This window comes from Zootoca vivipara, chromosome 14 (genome assembly GCF_963506605.1).
Source record: "Zootoca vivipara chromosome 14, rZooViv1.1, whole genome shotgun sequence".
NCBI lineage: Eukaryota > Metazoa > Chordata > Lepidosauria > Squamata > Lacertidae > Zootoca > Zootoca vivipara.
Window position 1 is genome coordinate 9765589 of NC_083289.1, and position 18647 is coordinate 9784235.

The 18647-nt window shown below is 45.1% G+C and overlaps 1 protein-coding gene across 1 annotated transcript in view; it reads left to right on the forward strand.

Annotated features, from left to right (window-relative positions):
* TBC1D21 (TBC1 domain family member 21) overlaps window positions 1-16523 on the forward strand; it is a 29114-nt gene extending 12591 nt beyond the window's left edge. Inside the window, exons 5-11 of the mRNA XM_035130485.1 lie at window positions 244-354; window positions 965-1065; window positions 3855-3951; window positions 5324-5421; window positions 13038-13154; window positions 14502-14591; window positions 16356-16523. Of these exons, the coding sequence (XP_034986376.1) occupies window positions 244-354; window positions 965-1065; window positions 3855-3951; window positions 5324-5421; window positions 13038-13154; window positions 14502-14591; window positions 16356-16523 (782 nt within the window). The remainder of the gene's footprint in view (window positions 1-243; window positions 355-964; window positions 1066-3854; window positions 3952-5323; window positions 5422-13037; window positions 13155-14501; window positions 14592-16355) is intronic.
* Window positions 16524-18647: the final 2124 nt, after the last annotated feature.

Sequence of the window (18647 nt, forward strand, 5' to 3'; positions counted from 1 at the left end):
GAGGAGATACTAATGTGCAAATGAGATGTTTTAATGCATGCTGTGAGACCAATCGGCAAGTGAATGTATTGCCTGGCTCACTGGCATCTACTACAGCATAAATTCTAATGGTTGAGATGGAATCCAAGTCTTGGCTTGCAGCAAGCTGGCAATATCACTCAGAAGGGTTGCAGCACCTTTCTCTCCTTGTACTCTGGCTTGGTTTGTGGCAATAGCTCCGCGTGGCCATTTCTTTTTCCACAGAATCTGATGTCCAGAGGCTTTACATCAAAGATGCACAGGGCAACACACTTGTAGACAAGAGCCAGCTGGAAAAGATCCTTCTGCTGAACTATGTGTGCAATGTGAAAGCTGGTAAGTAGATGAACAGAAAATCCCATCATATCTGGCCTATGTAGAGGTTAATTCTGATGCTATTGCCAAGCCACGCTATTTTAGGTGTTGTTGTTGTTTTCCTCCCATTTTCCCCAGACCACATTTCTGGCATATACAGTTGTTGTTTAAATACAATTGCATTTCCTGCTTGTCTCATGGTAGACAGGCAAAGTGCTGTTGACTTTTTTTTAAGGCTACTGTACCCTTAGTTTAAAACTTCCTGGTTGACCTGGGCTAAGTCTGGCAGGACAGCTTACTCTGGTCTTAACCCCTTCATGCATTAGACTTAAGCATGTTGGTTATATGAGACTGGTTATCCCACACTTGTGGCATGGGAGTGATGTGGGCTCTCCTGGAAGGAAGTCTTCAGAATCAGAGGAGGCTGGTACTGCAGTGTCCTCTGGCCTGGAAGGACGATAAGAGGCACCACATCAGTGGTGCTTGAGTGTGGGTTGTAACTGGGGACAAGTTGTAACAGTGAATTCTCTGGTTAGAAAAATGTGGAACTAGAATAATTTTAGAACAAGAGTGATGGGCAGAAAGTTTCCTCTCTGTCTCCCCATCCCACACTCTTTCTGCTCTCTGGCAGAATATCAGCAAGGCTTCCATGAGATGCTCTTGCTTTTCCGCCTACTTGTGGAGAAGGAGCATGAGATCTACTGGCTCTTCCAGTTCTTCCTCCAAAAAACAGTAAGTTAGCTAGTTGATTGATTGATTGATTTGTACCTTGCCTTTGCAAGAAGAAGTGTCCAAAGCAGGTTGCAATATTTTTAACTAATCGAGAAATGTGCAAAAATCAGAATGGAGACAATAAAAGAACTCGCCAGCTCAGAACAAAACAAAATACAGTGGGGAGGCTAAAGACTCAAGCAGAATGCTAAATCCTTGCTGAAAAGTGGCAGAGTCCCGCAGTCTGTATGCTGTTGCGCAGAAGACCCTTCTCCTTGTTTCTCACCAACTGCACCACAGCTGGTAGGAGCACAAGAAGAGTGCTGCTGGATCTAGTCCAGGATTCTTTTGTAACCTTCTGGGAAGCCCACAAGCAGGGCCCAGGTGCAACAGGGCTTTCTCCACTTGTGATCCCCAGCAACTGGTATTCAGAGAGAGGGTTTCTACCAGGTACTGTTAGCCACTATGGGTCCACACAGTCTTCACAGTCAAAACATTTTAGAGCTGGTAGGGACTTTGGGATTTATACTCAACCCTCTGCTTAATGCATGGTCTGCAGTGCAGGATTCTACAGAATCCCCGAGAGATGACTATCCAGCCTCAGTTTAAATGTTTGCACCAATGGGCAGCCCCCATCCCCACTTAATGCAATCCATTCCCCTGGTAGAAAGCTCTTACTATTAGGAAGATTTGCTGAAAACGGCTTCCTAGCCAGTTCCACTCCTTAGTTCTAGTCCTGGAACAGCTGATAATAAGTCCATTCCATCTTCTACTGCATGCTGAAATATGAGAGGCACTCAGCCACAAAACAGACGTGACCGGCTGATAATTGTCTCAAAATTGCATAATTATTATATATAAACTAAACCAAAACTAAGACGTCAATATTTCCAAATTCAAATCAAGTCCCTTGCTCCCATAGAATACTGTAGGAAGTTCAAAGGTATGCAAGAGTTCATTCCAACGATAATGCTTGTAGTATTGCTAGTCCATGAAGTAAGAAAGTAATTATCAAAGGTGTACAGCACATGTTGTGGAGTCCGGCGAAAATTCTGTAATCCCGCCAATCCAACAAATGCAGTTGAAATTCTCACAAAGAGGCACATAATCCAGGCACAAGGTTATCCAGATTTTGGTCCTTGTTTCGCCAAATTAGCTTCATCAGTAAACAAGTATACTGTGTGTTGTAAAGAGATATAAGACAGTTTTTTGTAACCCATCTATACATTTTTACGTTCTTTTAACTAATATGAGAGGCCCCATCAGAATTGGCATTCCACCGGCTCTTGAATACACATGTTTACAAAAGCATTCTCCTGACCTCCTGATTTGAATTCCCGGGCTTTGATTGTGGTTTTTGCTGTTACACTGTTTTAATAGGCTTCTTTACTATGTATTTTAATTATAGTTGTTTTAATGTGTTGCTGTGTTGGTCTGCCGTCGAAACAAAATAAAAATAAAATAGAAAAATTCCTTCCAGTAGCACCTTAGAGACCAACTAAGTTTGACATTGGTATGAGCTTTCGTGTGCATGCACACTTCTTCAGATACCAAGTGTGCATGCACACGAAAGCTCATACCGATGACAAACTTAGTTAGTCTCTAAGGTGCTACTGGAAGGAATTTTTCTATTTTATTTATTTTAATTACAGGTAGCTGTATTTTTATAATTGGTTTGATACTCATTATTTGGCTGTGTGCTTTTATTGTTTGTGAACTGCCTCCGTATATCAATTCTAATAACAACAACAGCCACCCTTCAGATATTTGAAGACAGCATGCCACTGAATGCCAGTATGTTGATGAGCAGAAGGGGAGCAGGGGGGCAATTGTGCTTACACCCTACTTGTGTACCATACCTGCCAAGTTGCTGTCGGAGAAATAAAGGACCGGGCGGAAGTAGCAGACCAGAAGTAGTGCTGCTGCCATTTTGGAACTGGGCGGAGCATGCTCAGAAGTGACTATTGATGCTGCTTTGCCCAGTTCCAAAATGGCCGCCGTACCAGAAGTCGCACTGCAGCCATTTTGGAACTGGGCAGAGCAGCATCAAAAGTCGCTTCTGAGCATGCTCCGCCCAGTTCCAAAATGGCCGCCGCACCAGAATAAACCGGGGGAAAACAAAAAAAATCCATTTTTTTCAGCTAGGAACAGCTGGAAAAACGGGGATTTCCCGGGGAATATGGGAGACTTGGCAGCTATGTTGTGGACTTCCTGGAGGTATCCGCCCAGCCACTGTGTGAAACAGCAAGCTGGATCCTATTGATAGACATGTATTCTGATACAACAAGGCTCATGTGCTCTAGCTCATTTATATATTTGTTAAGCCATCTTGTGGGTCCTGGTGGATGGGAAGCTTGGGGTGGAAATATTTTTAAAGAGTGCATTTGCTTGATGTAGGAAGGTCTCTGAACTCCAAAGAAATGCTGGGGTTTTTCTTTATAAAACAAAATAAAAGACACGGGGCAGTGCACAGCTCCAATTACAATCTCTTGAAGCAATGATGCAAAGGACTTTCTGTTGAAGCAGAGGTGCAGCAGTGCCTGTTCTGCATTCTGTGCTGGGGAAGAGAAGCTAGCACATCCAGCATTTTGCTAGATATCCACAACAGGGACTCCTCCCATACAGGTCTGGGCAGAGTACAAATGTGTCCCTGAAACAACTATATATTTCGGTTTCCTGGGTGTCTTGGGGAGGACTTATTCCCATCACGTGGACTGACCTATGCAAGGTCAGGGCGCAGCCAGCCTGCGCCATCTGGCCTCATCATGCTCCTTTGAATATTTTCACAGCCCGGGATTCTTGTTTTCCAGGAGAATAGCTGCATTATGAACGTTGGGGTGGAGAAAAACCTGATCATGCTTAGAGCCTTGATTGCATTTATGGATCCAACCTTTGCAAAGCATTTGGGTAAGTTCTGCCACCTGCCCAGTTTCTTCAGATATCACGCTGCACCAACATGCCTGCAAACGTTTTGGGATTGCCAACCACTCTAGCAGGCCACAACATATGGGTAGTGAAAAGTATTGTTGGCTTTAAGGGTCAGAAGTTATACAGGCCAAGATATGTGTGCAAAGAGTCCCTATTCCTGATTTCAGGTTAAGAATGGACCTCCAGAATGAATTAAGTTCGTAACTAGAGGTACCACTGCATTCCACAAACCATTTCCATTCTTTTTTAACAAGTGTGTTATCTTGATTTCTTATTTTTCCAGTAAGTTTCGCCATTTCTGCATATTCCATAAGTTTTTGTATCTATTCTTCTTTCGCTGGATCTTCTTCTTCTTTCCATTTTGGGGCAGGTAACATTCTTGCCGCTGTAGTTGTGTACATGAATAAATTTCTAGGAACGCAGGTGGTGCTGTGGTCTAAACCACAGAGCCTAGGGCTTGCTGATCAGAAGGTCGGCGGTTCGAATCCCTGCGATGGGGTGAGCTCCTGTCGCTTACTCCCTGCTCCTGCCAACCTAGCAGTTTGAAAGCACGTCAAAGTGCAAGTAGATAAATAGGTACCGCTCCAGCGGGAAGGTAAATGGTGTTTTCGTGCGCTGCTCTAGTTCGCCAAAGCGGCTTAGTCATGCTGGCCAGCTCCCTCAGCCAATAAAGCGAGATGAGCGCCACAACCCCAGAGTCACTCATGACTGGACCTAATGGTCAGGGGTCCCTTTACCTTTACCTAACATTTTTGTCGCTCTAGTAGTGTACATGAATAAATTTCTATACAATTTGGGTAGTTCTGTCCTTATAATTCCCAAAAGGAAAGCTACAGACAGATGTGTTCATGGTAAGAGCAATTGGATAACAGAATAATTTGACTGAAAGGTTGAAGGTCTTCAAGCCAAGGCTGGACAGCCATCTGTTGAGAATACTGTAGCTCTGGATTTCCTGCATAGAGCAGGAAGCTTTAGATGACCGTACATGATTCTATGTTCCTACCTTCTGTCCTCAACACAGAAGGCAGCAGGGCAGGAAGTCTTGTACCTTACTGTTCCAAGATACCATCAGCATCATTGATTCACAAAACAACAATAGGAAGGCATTCCCAGGGGTAGCGGGCTCTGCTTTGCTATCAGTACTTAAGCAGATGGTGGCTGGCAGGGCATCCTATCAGGGATATTGTTGTCACATCCTGCACTGCACTGCACTGCAGATCCTATGTTGAGCAGTAAGTTGAACTAGATGAGCTCAAAGGTACCTCTTTGTTCTGTTAGGTCAATCAGCCCGTCCCTCTGGGTTGAGATAGGATTCATGGATTCTAAACTTCTGTTTCCTTAATATTTCTAGAAGAGAAAGGTCGGGTGGTGCAGTCCTTGTTCCCTTGGTTCTGCCTGTTCTTCCAGCGAGTTTTCAGGTCTTTTGATGATGTCTGGAGACTTTGGGAGGTGAGTGGTTTTTGCTATGTACATGGCTGGAAGTTTATGCTCCTGAAGAGATGCTGGATATAAAACACCCCTCAGTACCTGTTTGGGTGACTAAATGGACAAATCGTCTCGCCTGGTATAAGGCAGCTTCATCTGTGCATCTTAATGCATTGGCATATTTTGCTTGCTACCATGCTGGCTAACTGGATTTAGATTGCTTCCACATGTCATTCCTAAGAGCAACAGTGATAGAGAGGCAGTTCCTGAAGCAAATGCATAATTAAACGAGAATCTATATCGTGAGAGAGGGAGAGAGAGAGGGAAATTCTCAGCACAGTCCTGGAAACCTGCATTCAGATTCCAGTGAGCAAAATGTTGTCCGTGCAGCGGACGCCACAGTGGATTTTAAATGCAAAGTCTGTTTCACTACGGCTGGCAGTTCTCTCCGTTCTGTTGACTCTCTGGGCAAAAATTAGGGGGCTTGGCAGCCTTGCCAGACGAGAAGCAGCCTCTCCATGGTGCTGTGCCAGTTGCCTCCCTGATGCTGGCCAGTGATTCCTGCCAGCTACACAGCTGGTGCGCATTAGTGGTTACTCCACAGCTCCTCTTAAAGCCTTTTTCTCTTTTTGCCTTTTTAAGTCGAATCCCAAATGGAGGCTAGGACTGCTGCTGTAGCAGGATGTTCTGACCCCGCCAAACAGCATCCATTTGTTTAGCAGCCTCAGCCACCCCTCCTGTACCCAGGTGCCTTTCATTATTTCAATTAATATGTGCAGAGAATTTTCCCCTTGTGTTTGTCCTTCCTGCTGAGTCGGCTTCTGCACACCAGCCGTTTGCCGGTAATTATGTGGAAGGGAGGTGAAAGGGCAAAGCTCCGTCTGGGTTGGGAAAGGAAAGTTCTTCGCTATCTCCAAAGAAGCTCAATTAATCCGGGCCATTAGGATTTGCGTTGGTGTTATTGCTGTAGCAGGTCGGCCTCCTAGCCAGTTCCTCTAGGGGTCTTTGGGCTTCAAGCAGTTTATTGCAAATGTTGCTTATCCTTCCTAGGGTTGCCAGACCTCAAGAGTTTGACCTGATCTGCTAATGTTTCAGGGTTCTTCTATGGGTCTCTAGTGGAAGGAGTAAAATTTCAGGGTGAAGGGTCACAATCAAAGGGAGAAGTTCATTTCCTTATGGCTTAAGAGGTTTCTTTTTTTCTTTTGTAACCCCCTCTCTCAAACGTCTGTCAGTCTCTATCACCAAGAAACCATGCAAAGGAAGGACTGTGGACCAGTGATGGGGCATTTGTTTTGTCAGTGTTTGAAAAGGAAAAGGTTCTGACCTCCTTTGCCTGGTCCTCAGACCCTGGTTGGTACAAAGAGTCCTTGAGAAAGAGTACTTTGCAGAATGCTGCTTTTATTCTTAAAAGTCTTCTTCTCCAACCATGATCGACAGCTTTATACATATCAAATGCAACCCGCTTTCTACCATCCGACCAACCCACCACACACACACAATCAATGACCACTCTATATATACATTCATTGTACAGTGGTACCTCTACTTATGAATAACTCTACTTACGAATGTTTCTACTTATGAATGGAGCTCCGTCTGCCATCTTGGATGTGGTTTAGATAGGATTTTTTCTACTTATGAATTTTTAGATAGGGTTGCTTTGACTTACGAATTTTTTCTCCCAATGCATTCCTATGGGATTCGACTCACAAATTTTTTCGACTTACAAATGTGCGTTCGGAATGCATTAAATTCGTAAGTAGAGGTACCGTACCACTGTATATATACGATTCATTGTAGGCCCCTGACTCATGCTGACTCAGTTCCTTTTGTATCAAAGAAACAGTGGCTAATTTTTAGCCGTAACATGATTTGCATGTAGAAGATCTCTCTGCCAATCAGTGCAGACAAATACTGAGCTTCCTACGTGCCTTAAGTCAAGCTTGTTCCTTTGCCCATGTCATAGTCTTTACCTGGGTTGCAAGGGGGTGCGAGGCACCCAGGCGCCGAATTTTGGGGGGCACCCGCCACTGAAGTCGCTTAAGCTCTTAACTATCTACCTGTTATGAAATAATAAATAATGTTGATCAAGCTAGAGAAACAAAATATGGTACATATATACCTAAGTATTACCGAAATGTATACCTACTGTTTCACTAAAGGACTTTCAACTTTGTGCGCTCATTTACCAAAGAGGTGCCATGCTTGTCATTCACAACAGTGGCGCTTGTCAGACTCAGTGAACGGCACTTGTCATTCACAACAAGAGATAAGGCGTAAGCGTGGTGTCTGACATAAGCATAATAAAAGTTGATTTGGGGGCTAAACTAAATATGGGGGTGCTGGGCAGATCTTTGCACCCCGGTGGTGCATATGCTAAAGACAGGGCTGGTCATAGTTGGGTTACAGGCAGAAGTCTGGGATGAGCCAGGAGCCTTGAATTAATCACCATGGAACCAGCCAGTAATCAGGGTTGAAGGACTCACTGGAAAGCGGAGGAGCAAGCCAGAATCAAACATCCACCAAAGAAACAGGGACACACCAGAGCACAAGAAGACATTCCTGCTCACAGAAAGCTCATCTGGAACAGGAGTCCTTTTATACTGTCTCCTGCCCAAAATGATCCAATGACTGGCCTGAATGGGCAGAGTCAATCCAGAGCATGAAAAATCCACTGAGAAGCTACCACCTGCAGTCCAGTAGTTCACCACACCAATCCAGATGTTCCTGAGAGTGTCACTAGGCTCCACCCCTCCCCTAAAAGCTTCCACCCCTTCTGCACCAGCTGAGACCATCTGGCCCCTGAGCCATGGGAGACCTAAGTACAGGCTTCCTCAAACTCTGCCCTCCAGATGTTTTTGAGACCACAATCCCCATCATCCCTGACTACTGGTCCTGCTAGCTAGGGATCATGGGAGTTGTAGGCCACAAACATCTGGAGGGCCGAGTTTCAGGAAGCCTGTCTTAGTAGCAACCTTATCCCTGCCCGCTTTCCTCCACCAAATAATTCCACATTCGTTTTCCCTGAACTGGTTTAGCTTACTTCTGTCTTGCTTAATAAATAAACAAAGGTCACCTTCTCTGTTGTACTGGCTATGTGGCAGAATTGGATTTAGCTAAGCTCTATTTAAAAATATGCATGCGGAAAAAAACTTTTCAGTCCAGATCAGTCTGTGCTTCCACAGGAAATCTGAGTTTTTCTGTTCATAAAGGGCTTTGCTTCATTTCCTTAAGGCTGCAGTGACTCAGTATCCTAATCTTGGGCAGGGCATGCAGTGGGAAAGGAAAATATGGGGAAGGGAAAGCACCTGAACAGTAAGTTATCTGGTTTCCTCCAAATCTTGAAGGTGGGCCTCATTGTGACAGGATAAACCCACAATGGTCACATCCACACCTAGGATCCCCATCTTCCAATTTTGTCCCTGCATTTTAGAGTTCTGGAATTGCCTGCCTTTGCTTCCAAAGTAGATTCAGTGCATTGAGAATTCTCCATTTTTCTTGGCTTATAAACTCTCAAACGTTGCACGTGCCACACACCAAATGCACATTCTGCTACAACTTTCAGTGACTCTGTTGCATTCACATCTTCCTCCCCCCCCCCAATCGTTAATTCACACACAAGCCTAGAAAAAAGGTGGAACAAAAAAGCCTTCTTAATAACAACAACAATAATAAATAAGCTGCCCTCCACCCTAAGGTCCCAGGGTAGATTACAACAATTAAAACATAAAATTAAAAGCAGTTTAAAACATATTGCATCCTAGAAATAAGGTGAGTTCTTAAAATATACACCCCACATGGCAAACGTGTGGGTAAAGAGTTGCACCTTCCGCATCTAATTCTGTGTTGCAATAACTAATGATGATTCTTTTGGTGTGATGTTTTACTAATGCACAAGACCAAAGCACCGGCACAAAAACATTCTTGATGTGCAACCACACCAAGAGAGCCATTTTGCAGTGTTTTCTCAATGCACCTGTGCACAGCGGAGGGGTCTAAGAGATGCAAATTCTCTGAAGGAATGGAAAGCTGTGAATGAATTCTGAAATTGTTGCTTGCCGTTTTCCTAGTTAAACCAGAATCTGGGATGAGTGGCACACAGAGCAAAACAAATCAGGAGAAAAACAAAGGAAGTCACAGAGGAAATTGACTCATTTCTAAGGCTCTAGGTGCCTTGTGGTTTCTTCTGGCACCCAGCTATGTGTCAGACTAGACACTTCCTTGAATGGTGTGCTGAACTGCTCCTTCTATACAGATCCTGATAAGTCAGGGATAAGATTCTTTGCAGTGTGATCTTCTGGTGTTGCAAAGCAGGCATCTTCTATAATAGCTGGGCATCGCAGTGTGGCTCATATCACCTTGTTTTCATCCTTTCTCCTTCAGACATAGTGTATGTCTTACACAAAACAACACTTGGGTGCACACATTGCTGTCAGCCTAAAATGACTGATGGGGAAGAGAAAGTAGAATAAATGCTAAGCAGAGATTTCAAGCAGTTCAACCTTCTCCCTCTCCCTGCCCCCCACCCCCATGACATCCACTGATTCTAGTGAGGTACGCTGGAAGAATTCAGTTTCTGTGCATTCCGGTGCAAATTGATCTGATCTGCAGCAGCTCCCAGACCAATGTGCCGAGTGAGATGGAATAATCCTCCAGATCTTACACTTCTCTGAATGTTTCAATACAGTTTTCAGCTCAAAATGTAGCAAAGGGTGCCCAAAATTGCAGAAATGTGTTAAAATATGTACAGTGATGGAGAATGCGAATTTTAAGAAAAACTTTTGTCCAGAACTTTTTTAAAATAAGAAAAAAAAACAACCACAACCAGCAAGTGGCAAATATTTGTTGTTGTTTTTTAAAAAAATTATTTATTTTTCAGATCAAAAATTTATACAAGGGGAAAAAAATTTAAATGCATAAAAATATGAATACATAAATCATAAATACATAAATTATAAGACATAAATCATAATGTAAAAGAAACCATATAAATGATTATAAGGATAAAATAAATTCATATAAGAAATCATATATATAAGGAAAATAAAATTAAGCAAAACAAACCAATAATTTTTCTTAATACATTTCTGATATCCCGCCAAGTGGCAAATATTTGGGTTGCAGGGAGCATTTTAGGAGCCACATATTCAGAAAAGGGCAATCGAAATAATCCAGGGAATGAAGTGACTCCCCTACGAGAAGAGGTTAAAGCATCTGGGGCATTTGATATTAGAGAACAGGCGAGGAAAAGGTGACATGATAAATTTATAAAATTATGAATGGCATTGAGAAAGTGTATAGAGAAAGGATTTCTCCCTCTCTCCCAACACTAGAACTTGTAGGCATCTAACGAACCTGAATGACGAAAGATTCAGGACAGAGAAAAGAAAGGACTTCTTTACACAGTTAAACTCTAGAACTTGCTCCCACAGGAGGCAGTGAGGCCGCCAACTTGGATGGCTTGAAAAGAGGATTGGACAAATTCATGGAGGATCAGGCCAATCAATGCCTACTAGCCATAATGGATACGGGTGGGACTGTGGTCTAATTCACTGATGTGGCTCCTTACATGGGTCTCCCGCTCCTCATTTAATCCCTGCAAAAACCCTGTCGGTGTCAGGAGCCGGCCAGCAGTAAATGACAGAGTTAAGTGAAGCTAACTCTTCATTAGAAAAATCAGGATTGGCACAGGAGTGCCAGGCCTAATGAGCACACCAACTCTCCCTGGTAGGTCTTATCCCTATGAGGCAGTTGTGGAGGCTGGAGGTCCCTGCCTTCACACAGCTGCCTAAGTGCCCTCCTCTCCCAAGGTTTCTGCAAGCAATCTGAGACTGCGCCAGCATGCCTGTCCTCATGCCTCTGCGGGTTCTGGGAGACCAGCGAGGAGAAGAGGCTGTTGTAGCAGCAGGAGACACCTGTGCCTCTTCACCAGCCAGACTTTCTGCCTCTTGGACTCCTTCCTCTCTTGCTTCTGATTCTGGACTTCTCTCTGCCACAGACTCTCCTTGCTCACAAAACCCTATTTACCTCTTTAGCTTTGTTGCTGTGGTCTAAACCACTGAGTCTCTTGGGCTTGCTGATCAGAAGGTCGGTGGTTCGAATCCCCAGGAGAGGGTGAGCTCCCGTTGCTCTGCCCCAGCTCCTGCCAACCTAGCAGTTCAAAAGCACACCAGTGCAAGTAGATAAATAAGTACCGCTGCAGCGGGACAGTAAACGGCGTTTCCATGTGATCTGGTTTCCGTCATGGGGGTTCCGTTGTCCCAGTAGCGGTTTAGTCCTGCTGGCCACATGACCCGGAAAGCTGTTTGTGGATAAACGCTGGCTCCCTCAGCCTGAAAGCATGATGAGCACCCCAACCCCATCGTCGCCTTTGACTGGGCTTAACCATTCAGGGGTCCTTTACATTTTTTCTTCTTTTTTTAAAACCTTTCTCCCTTAGCTGCCAAGTATCTCGTTTTTTGCGGGAAACCCCCGGCTTTTAATCCGTTTCTCCCAAATGGAGAAAAATCCCGGAAAACCCCCCGGATTTCCTACCTGCTAGGGAGCCTCCATTTTGGGTGCCGCTCTTCCCATGTGTGGGCACCGGAAATCGGGCAGAGCAGCACCGGAAGTCACTTCTACGCATGCCCGATCGCCATCTTGGTGGTGGCCGCATGGCAGCGGCCGTCATGAAGACAGCCGCCGCCATGTGGCGGTCACCAAGATGGCCCCGCCATGCAGCCACCACCAAGATGGCCGCCGGGCATGCGTAGAAGCGACTTCCGGTGCCGCTCTGCCCGATTTCCGGTGCCCGCACATGGGAAGAGCGGCCCCAGAGTTTGCTTCTACGCAACTTCCGGTGCCGCACCGCTGCTGATCCCGCATTTTTCAGCAGGAGACTTGGCAGGTATGCCTTTCTCCTGGTGATATCTGGAGCCTTTCTTGGAAGAACATGTAGGGTGTGCATGTGTTTGCCCTGGCTCCAGGGTCAGAGGCCTTTCTGAATGCCAGTTGCTGGAGACCCCAGCAAGGCAGAGTGCTCTTGTTCCCAGGTTCTGCGTGGGTTTCCCACAGGCATCTGGTTGGTCCCCTGTGAGAACAGGATGCTGGACTAGATGGGCCATTGACCTGATCCTGCAGGCTCTCCATATGTCCTTATTGGGGTGGGGGGAACAAGTTCCATCTATAACAGAATGGGAGCCAGGAATTTGGCACAGGATTCTATGGTATAATGTATCCCATTATATGAAAATATAGGAATGAATGTTAAATAAGTGCAACGATTTGTTAAAGCTAATTTTTAAATGTCATAATAAATACACAAACACAGGACAAGATGTTATATAACAACAAAATGTGCTGAAGATAATATTCAAAATGTTTGCTTCACACAAGAACAATAGATCATGCATAAGCAACATTTGTTACAACACCCTCCAGAATATTTATAATGCTGGTATTTTACTTTTCTTTTAACTTTTTTTGGGGGAAAAATCTTCTCTGTCCATACAAAATTAGAGTTCAGATTTTGTAATGGAAAAAAAATATCACAGATGAATGCAGAGATGGAACAGATGTATGAATGAGCACACATATAACTGGCACAGGCTGGGAATAAACTGAACCGTTCACCCCTAATTCTTGTGTTGGTCTCCTCCAAGGTGTTTCTGACTGGGCTGCCTTGCAGAAACTTTCAAGTGATTGTAGCCTACACAATGTTGCAGACAGTGAGAGATCAGATCCTCAGAGAAGACATGAATGGAGACGACATTTTAGTGGTGAGTCAGACTATCAGAACACCTAAAAGTTACATGAGATGCAATTTAAGCACCAGGACTATAATCCAGGGTACCCTGGAATTCCCACATATGCAAGCTACCTACAAAAATCTTGGTGAATATTGTATGCTGCATTGATATTTTACGTGGCATACACATACTCAAACAAACAAACAAATAGTGAAGTTGTAGGGTTGGAAGGAAAGCAACGGAGCATACCTAGGGAACTTCTAGATTTTTGCTGCTGCCAGCCACAAAGATTATAATGCATCCATACGAGCTAACCATATTCAGCAACCATGCTATAAACAAGGGGTAGGAAACCTGTAACCCTCTGGATATTGTTGACCTCTAACACCCATCAGCCCCAGACAGCCTGGTCAATGGTTAAGGATGATGGGAAATGTTGCCCAGCTACATCTTGAGGGCCACAGATTCTTGATCTCTGCTGTTGCCAATTGGTTACTCTCCTGATAAAGGTCACCTTCAAGATCATCTTCAAGTTCATTCTCTTACATGTGCTTTTTTACTCTTTAGGCTCTTTGGTTCAAGCCCTACGTTGGGCAAAAAAGATTCCTGCATTGCGGGGGGGGGGTGTGTGAACTAGATGGTCCCTTTCAACTCTACAATTTTATTATTCTGTGAAGATTGTAATAGTTGGGGGAAATTAACAGATCACATTCCAGTGTGTGTGTGTGTGTGTGTGTGTGTTTAAATGTTTTATTAATATTCTTAAATATGCTTTATACATCAGCCCAGCAGATTGTAACAGCAGATTGTAACCCAGCAGATTGTAACATTTCCCTGGGGGGAAATGCCAAAGATTATTTAGACGAACTTGAATTGAACTGTGAACTGAATGTGAATGGACTAGTTCATTTTGTGAAGGGATGAGCACGAACAAGTATTAGTTCCTTTTTAGACATTTTGAAAACTAGTCCCTAAAATAATAGCTTTCTAAGCTCCGAGTTTAATTCAGATATAACAATCTATGAGTGCACAGTCTGGGCACACAAGTTGAGTAGTACAAATCAACAAGTCTAGCCCTTTTATGCAAACACATGGACCTGTGTTTGGTGTAATGTGTGAACAAGACTCAATGACAGCAAGGAAGAGTAATAGCAGAGTCGGGAGGCTCCAGGGATTGACGGTGCCATCCTGCAGGATGTTTCCCACTGGTGCTGGAGCTGACCGACTTTTGTCTGATCACTCAACATTCTTCTTACATTCTAATATTTTCATATCAGAGACTACAATACATTTGCAAGCAAACAGAAATAGCAATATAATCTGTGAAACAGCAAGCCTAGGTGACTGATAAGCTGTCACTTTTCTTCTCTGTTACAGCTGTGCAATAATATCGTAGATCTGGATGCCAATGAATTGATCTCCAAATCCTGTAACACGTATGAGGTTCTCCTGAAATATAAAGATAAGGTAAGGGGGGGGGGAACTGAACTCTCCTTCCAATATAATATTTCTGGGTTCAGGGAAGGATTCGATACACAGGCTTATGCTTTTTCTTTTTTAAAAAAAAAAAAAGGCTGTCCTCACAATAACAAACAAAGGCAGCTCAAACTCAAACGCAACTAGACTTTGTTACTAATCGGGCAAAAGCCTGAGAAATGTCACTGTGGGGGGTACAGCTGGTGCAAATACCCCTGTTTGCCTTTGTAGAGGTCATTTGTTCCCTGCCACTCCAGGCAGTTTCCCTAGTTAAAAAACGGTGGCGAGAGGTGACCAATGAAATATTCTCTTTCTTATATAGATTGCTGATATGTCCTCCATTTGTCTTCAGGTTCCAAAGGAGTTCAAGGAGTTCTTTGGCCAGTCACCATAATAAAGGTGCCATGTTATAAAAATCCAAAGAGTCATGTGGCCTGAGTGGTGTTAGTGACACAGAACGGAAATCAACTGGGGGCAGATGTCCTCTCTCTGCTCCTGTTGACGTGAGTCACAGCAAGAAAGGTAGCCTAACTGCATGCATACCTGCCAAGTCTCCCACAGAAAAATATGGGAATAGCAGCAGCGACACCGGAAGTTGCATAGGAAGTTGTCCGGCGGCCATCTTAGGGGTGGCCATATGGCCACCTCCAAGATGGCCACCACCATGTGGCCACTCCTAAGATGGTCGCCAGGCATGCGTAGAAGCTATTTCCGGCGCCAGCGGTGGCCATTTTTTGGTGCCCATAGATGGGCAAACCGACACCAGAAAAATGGCTGCCGGCAGGAGCGGATTTAAGAGAGATTTACGGGAGAGGAGCTCAAACGGGAGACCGCCGGGAAATGGTAAGGAAAAACGGGGGGTTTCCCGGGGAATACGGGGTACTTGGCAGCTATGACTGCATGTGCTGTTGTCTTAGCACCAAATGGAGCATCAAGCTAGTTGAAGCCAGACCAGATCCACAGATGGAGAGAAAGATTCCATCCTTAAGAGGATACCGTGTTCATAAAGATGATTGAACCTGTGATGTGGCTGGCTCCCCTACTGAACATAAGGAACAGGCAGAGTTCAGAGTAACTCTGCATGCAGAAGGCCCCAGCCAGATTCAATCCCTTCCTTCTCCGGGTAGGATGGCTGACAGTCACAGTGGATAACACTAAGGTGGCTGCTCCGAGGGTCTGATAGGGCAGCTTCCTCTGTTCCTATGCACCACTTTATTTAAGATTCTGTTTCACATTTCCCCATGGTCGGGACTACCTGGAAATATGTTAACAGCCCTCCTTTTGAGAAAGGGATCAGGTGGTGGCAATGAGCCATCTCTGCCTGAGCCCCCAGAGAGCTGTTCCTGTCAATGTAGACCAGGGATGAGGAAACTGTGACTGCCCAGATGTCACTGGACTCCAAGTCCCATCAGCCTCAGCCAGCGTGGTTTATCGTCTGAGATGAAGGGAGGTGGAAACCATTAATGCTTGGAGGGCTACAGGTTGGTTCCACACCTCCAGTGCTGGGCCAATGGGTCAAATGGTGCAGCGTGGCAAAAAGTGGCTTCCCAATTCAAGCTGCTTCCGTCCTCTGGGCAAAAACTTCAGCACTTCTTTTGAGACTTTCCAGCTCTCAAGTAGCATGAAACGCCAACCGACTCCATAACATGCACTTTCACTTGAACGGAGATGGGGAGATGGAAGCAGGTCCTTGCCGAGTAAATGTTTCCATTGGCCTCCTCACCCCCAGTCCGCTCTTTTCTTCTGCCCTGCTAGCCTCTCCTCGAGCTGGAAGTGCAGGCATCGGTTTCCGTGGGCGCCTGGCTACTTAAAAGCCAAATAAACAAACACGAAAGGAAGAAAATTGCAAACGAAGTGGAGCGAGGCTGCCCGCCGAACTGTGACATGTTGAAAGTGACCTTGACAGACTTGGTAGAACCTTGATTTGACACTTATCAAATGCGACAGAGGGAGACGCAGTGGGAGGGAAGGGAGGGGCAGCTTCTCAACATTCCCCCCAGGACTTGCTCAGCTCTAGAGCTAGACTTGCTCAGCTCTAGAGCTGGACAGCAAATGGAGGAGGCAGGCACACAGGCCAGTCTTCTGCACTACAGTGAGATACACTGAATTCCTAAATAAATTATAACAATTGCTTCTAAATTTGTAGCTTTACATATGAATTAACTTGTGCAAATTTTATGCAAATCTCTTTCCTCTTTGGTGGTGTCCCCCCCCCTTTATTCCCTGTTTTTAGTGATGTGTCAGCAGCTAAGGTACTCCTGCTGATGTCTATTTTTGTGCAAAGCGCATGTTTTGCATGTAGAGGATACACCCAGTTTAATCCTTGGCTTATTCGGTTAACAGATCTCAGTTGGAGTCAGGAGTAGGTCAATAAAAAAAACACCAGTGTCAGTGAAGTTAACACTTTATTCAAATAAATCAAAACAGCACAGGCCTAGTGAGCACAGCAACTCTTCCCAGTAGGTCTTGCCTACTAATGAAGCACTTGCGAGGACGGGAGGTCCTGGCCCTCCAAAACGCTCTCAACCCAGTTCCTTCCCCAGCAGCCTAAGGCTCTACAGGGGAGGGATGCAAAGCAGACTCTGGCCAGGGGGCCATTTTGGCAGGTGGGTTGGGCCACTGTGACACTATGTGACCCAGGCTTATTTTTTATGTACAGTAGCTGAAGATCCTTTGTATTGCCAGCAGCAATTCCAGCTTACAGCAAGGGATGTTGGGGGATTCTAAAGAAAACGGAGTGGAAATTGACAGTGTCCCCTTATTTGCCCCTTCTCCAGAACAGAATTCAATGTAGCAAATCCAATTAGTATTTCTTGTTGCTGCTGCTTTCAATTGGCAAATGATACTTCCCCCCCCAAAAAAAAATGCATCATTTTCCCTTTGCACTGAAATGCCAGAGGTCGAAGGAGGTGATCACAATGTAACTTACATAATTTATGTAATTAATTACGTATGTAAAAGGTAAAGGGGCCCCTGACCATCAGGTCCAGTCCTGTCCGACTCTGGGGTTGCGGCGCTCATCTTGCTCTATAGGCCGAGGGAGCCGGCGTTTGTCCGCAGACAGCTTCCGGGTCATGTGGCCAGCAAGACAAAGCTGCTTCTGGCGAACCAGAGCAGCGCACGGAAACGCCGTTTACCTTCCCGCCAGAGCGGTGCCTATTTATCTACTTGCACTTTGATGTGCTTTCGAACTGCTAGGTGGGCAGGAGCTGGGACCGAGCAACGGGAGCTCACCCCGTTGCAGGGATTCGAACCGCCGACCTTCTGATCAGCAAGCCCTAGACTCTGTGGTTTAACCCACAGCGCCACCTGGGTCCCTAATTACATATGCAAGTTACTGTAATTTTGCCACCACAGACAGTGAGACAAATAATGTTGTTCTTGGCAGAGGACAGACTGCAGCCTTCTTACATCCCAACTTACCCTAAGCAGGCTTCAATGAGGAACTCTGTGGGCTTGAAATAACAGCCAATCAACACTGGCATTTCCCACCAGGCATCGGCTGCGCTATGGAGTACCCAATAGGGAGCACCGATCCCAAGGAGGTTGCTAGAAGTGTTGACCAGCTGGCTATAAAAGTGCAGGGCAGCCCTATCATTAGGCAGAATAAAGGAACTATCTCAGGTGACATTTAAAAAATTCCTTTCGGTAGCACCTTAGAGACCAACTAAGTTCGTTGTTGGCATGAGCTTTCGTGTGCATGCACACACTTCTTCAGGTGACAGGTGTCAAGTAGCAATGGCGCATTGGACAACAGACCTGTGTGCCCCAGCTACATTAAGCCAGATCCCCTCAAGAAGACACAGCACTGTGGCTGGCGTCAAAAAGTAAGATTCAACTGACATTCTGGTCAACTGTAAGTGGAAGGTGAGGGAAGCAGTTCCATCTTGTCTTTAGTCTCAGATAGAAAATTGCCTTGGGCCAGTCCTGGAACCAGCAATGAAGAGAGGGAACCCCTTCATAATTAAAATGACTTTTTGAGACATGTAGGCAGGTGTTCTGAATCCTATATCCTGATGCATCGTACATGAAAGACCACCTCTATGA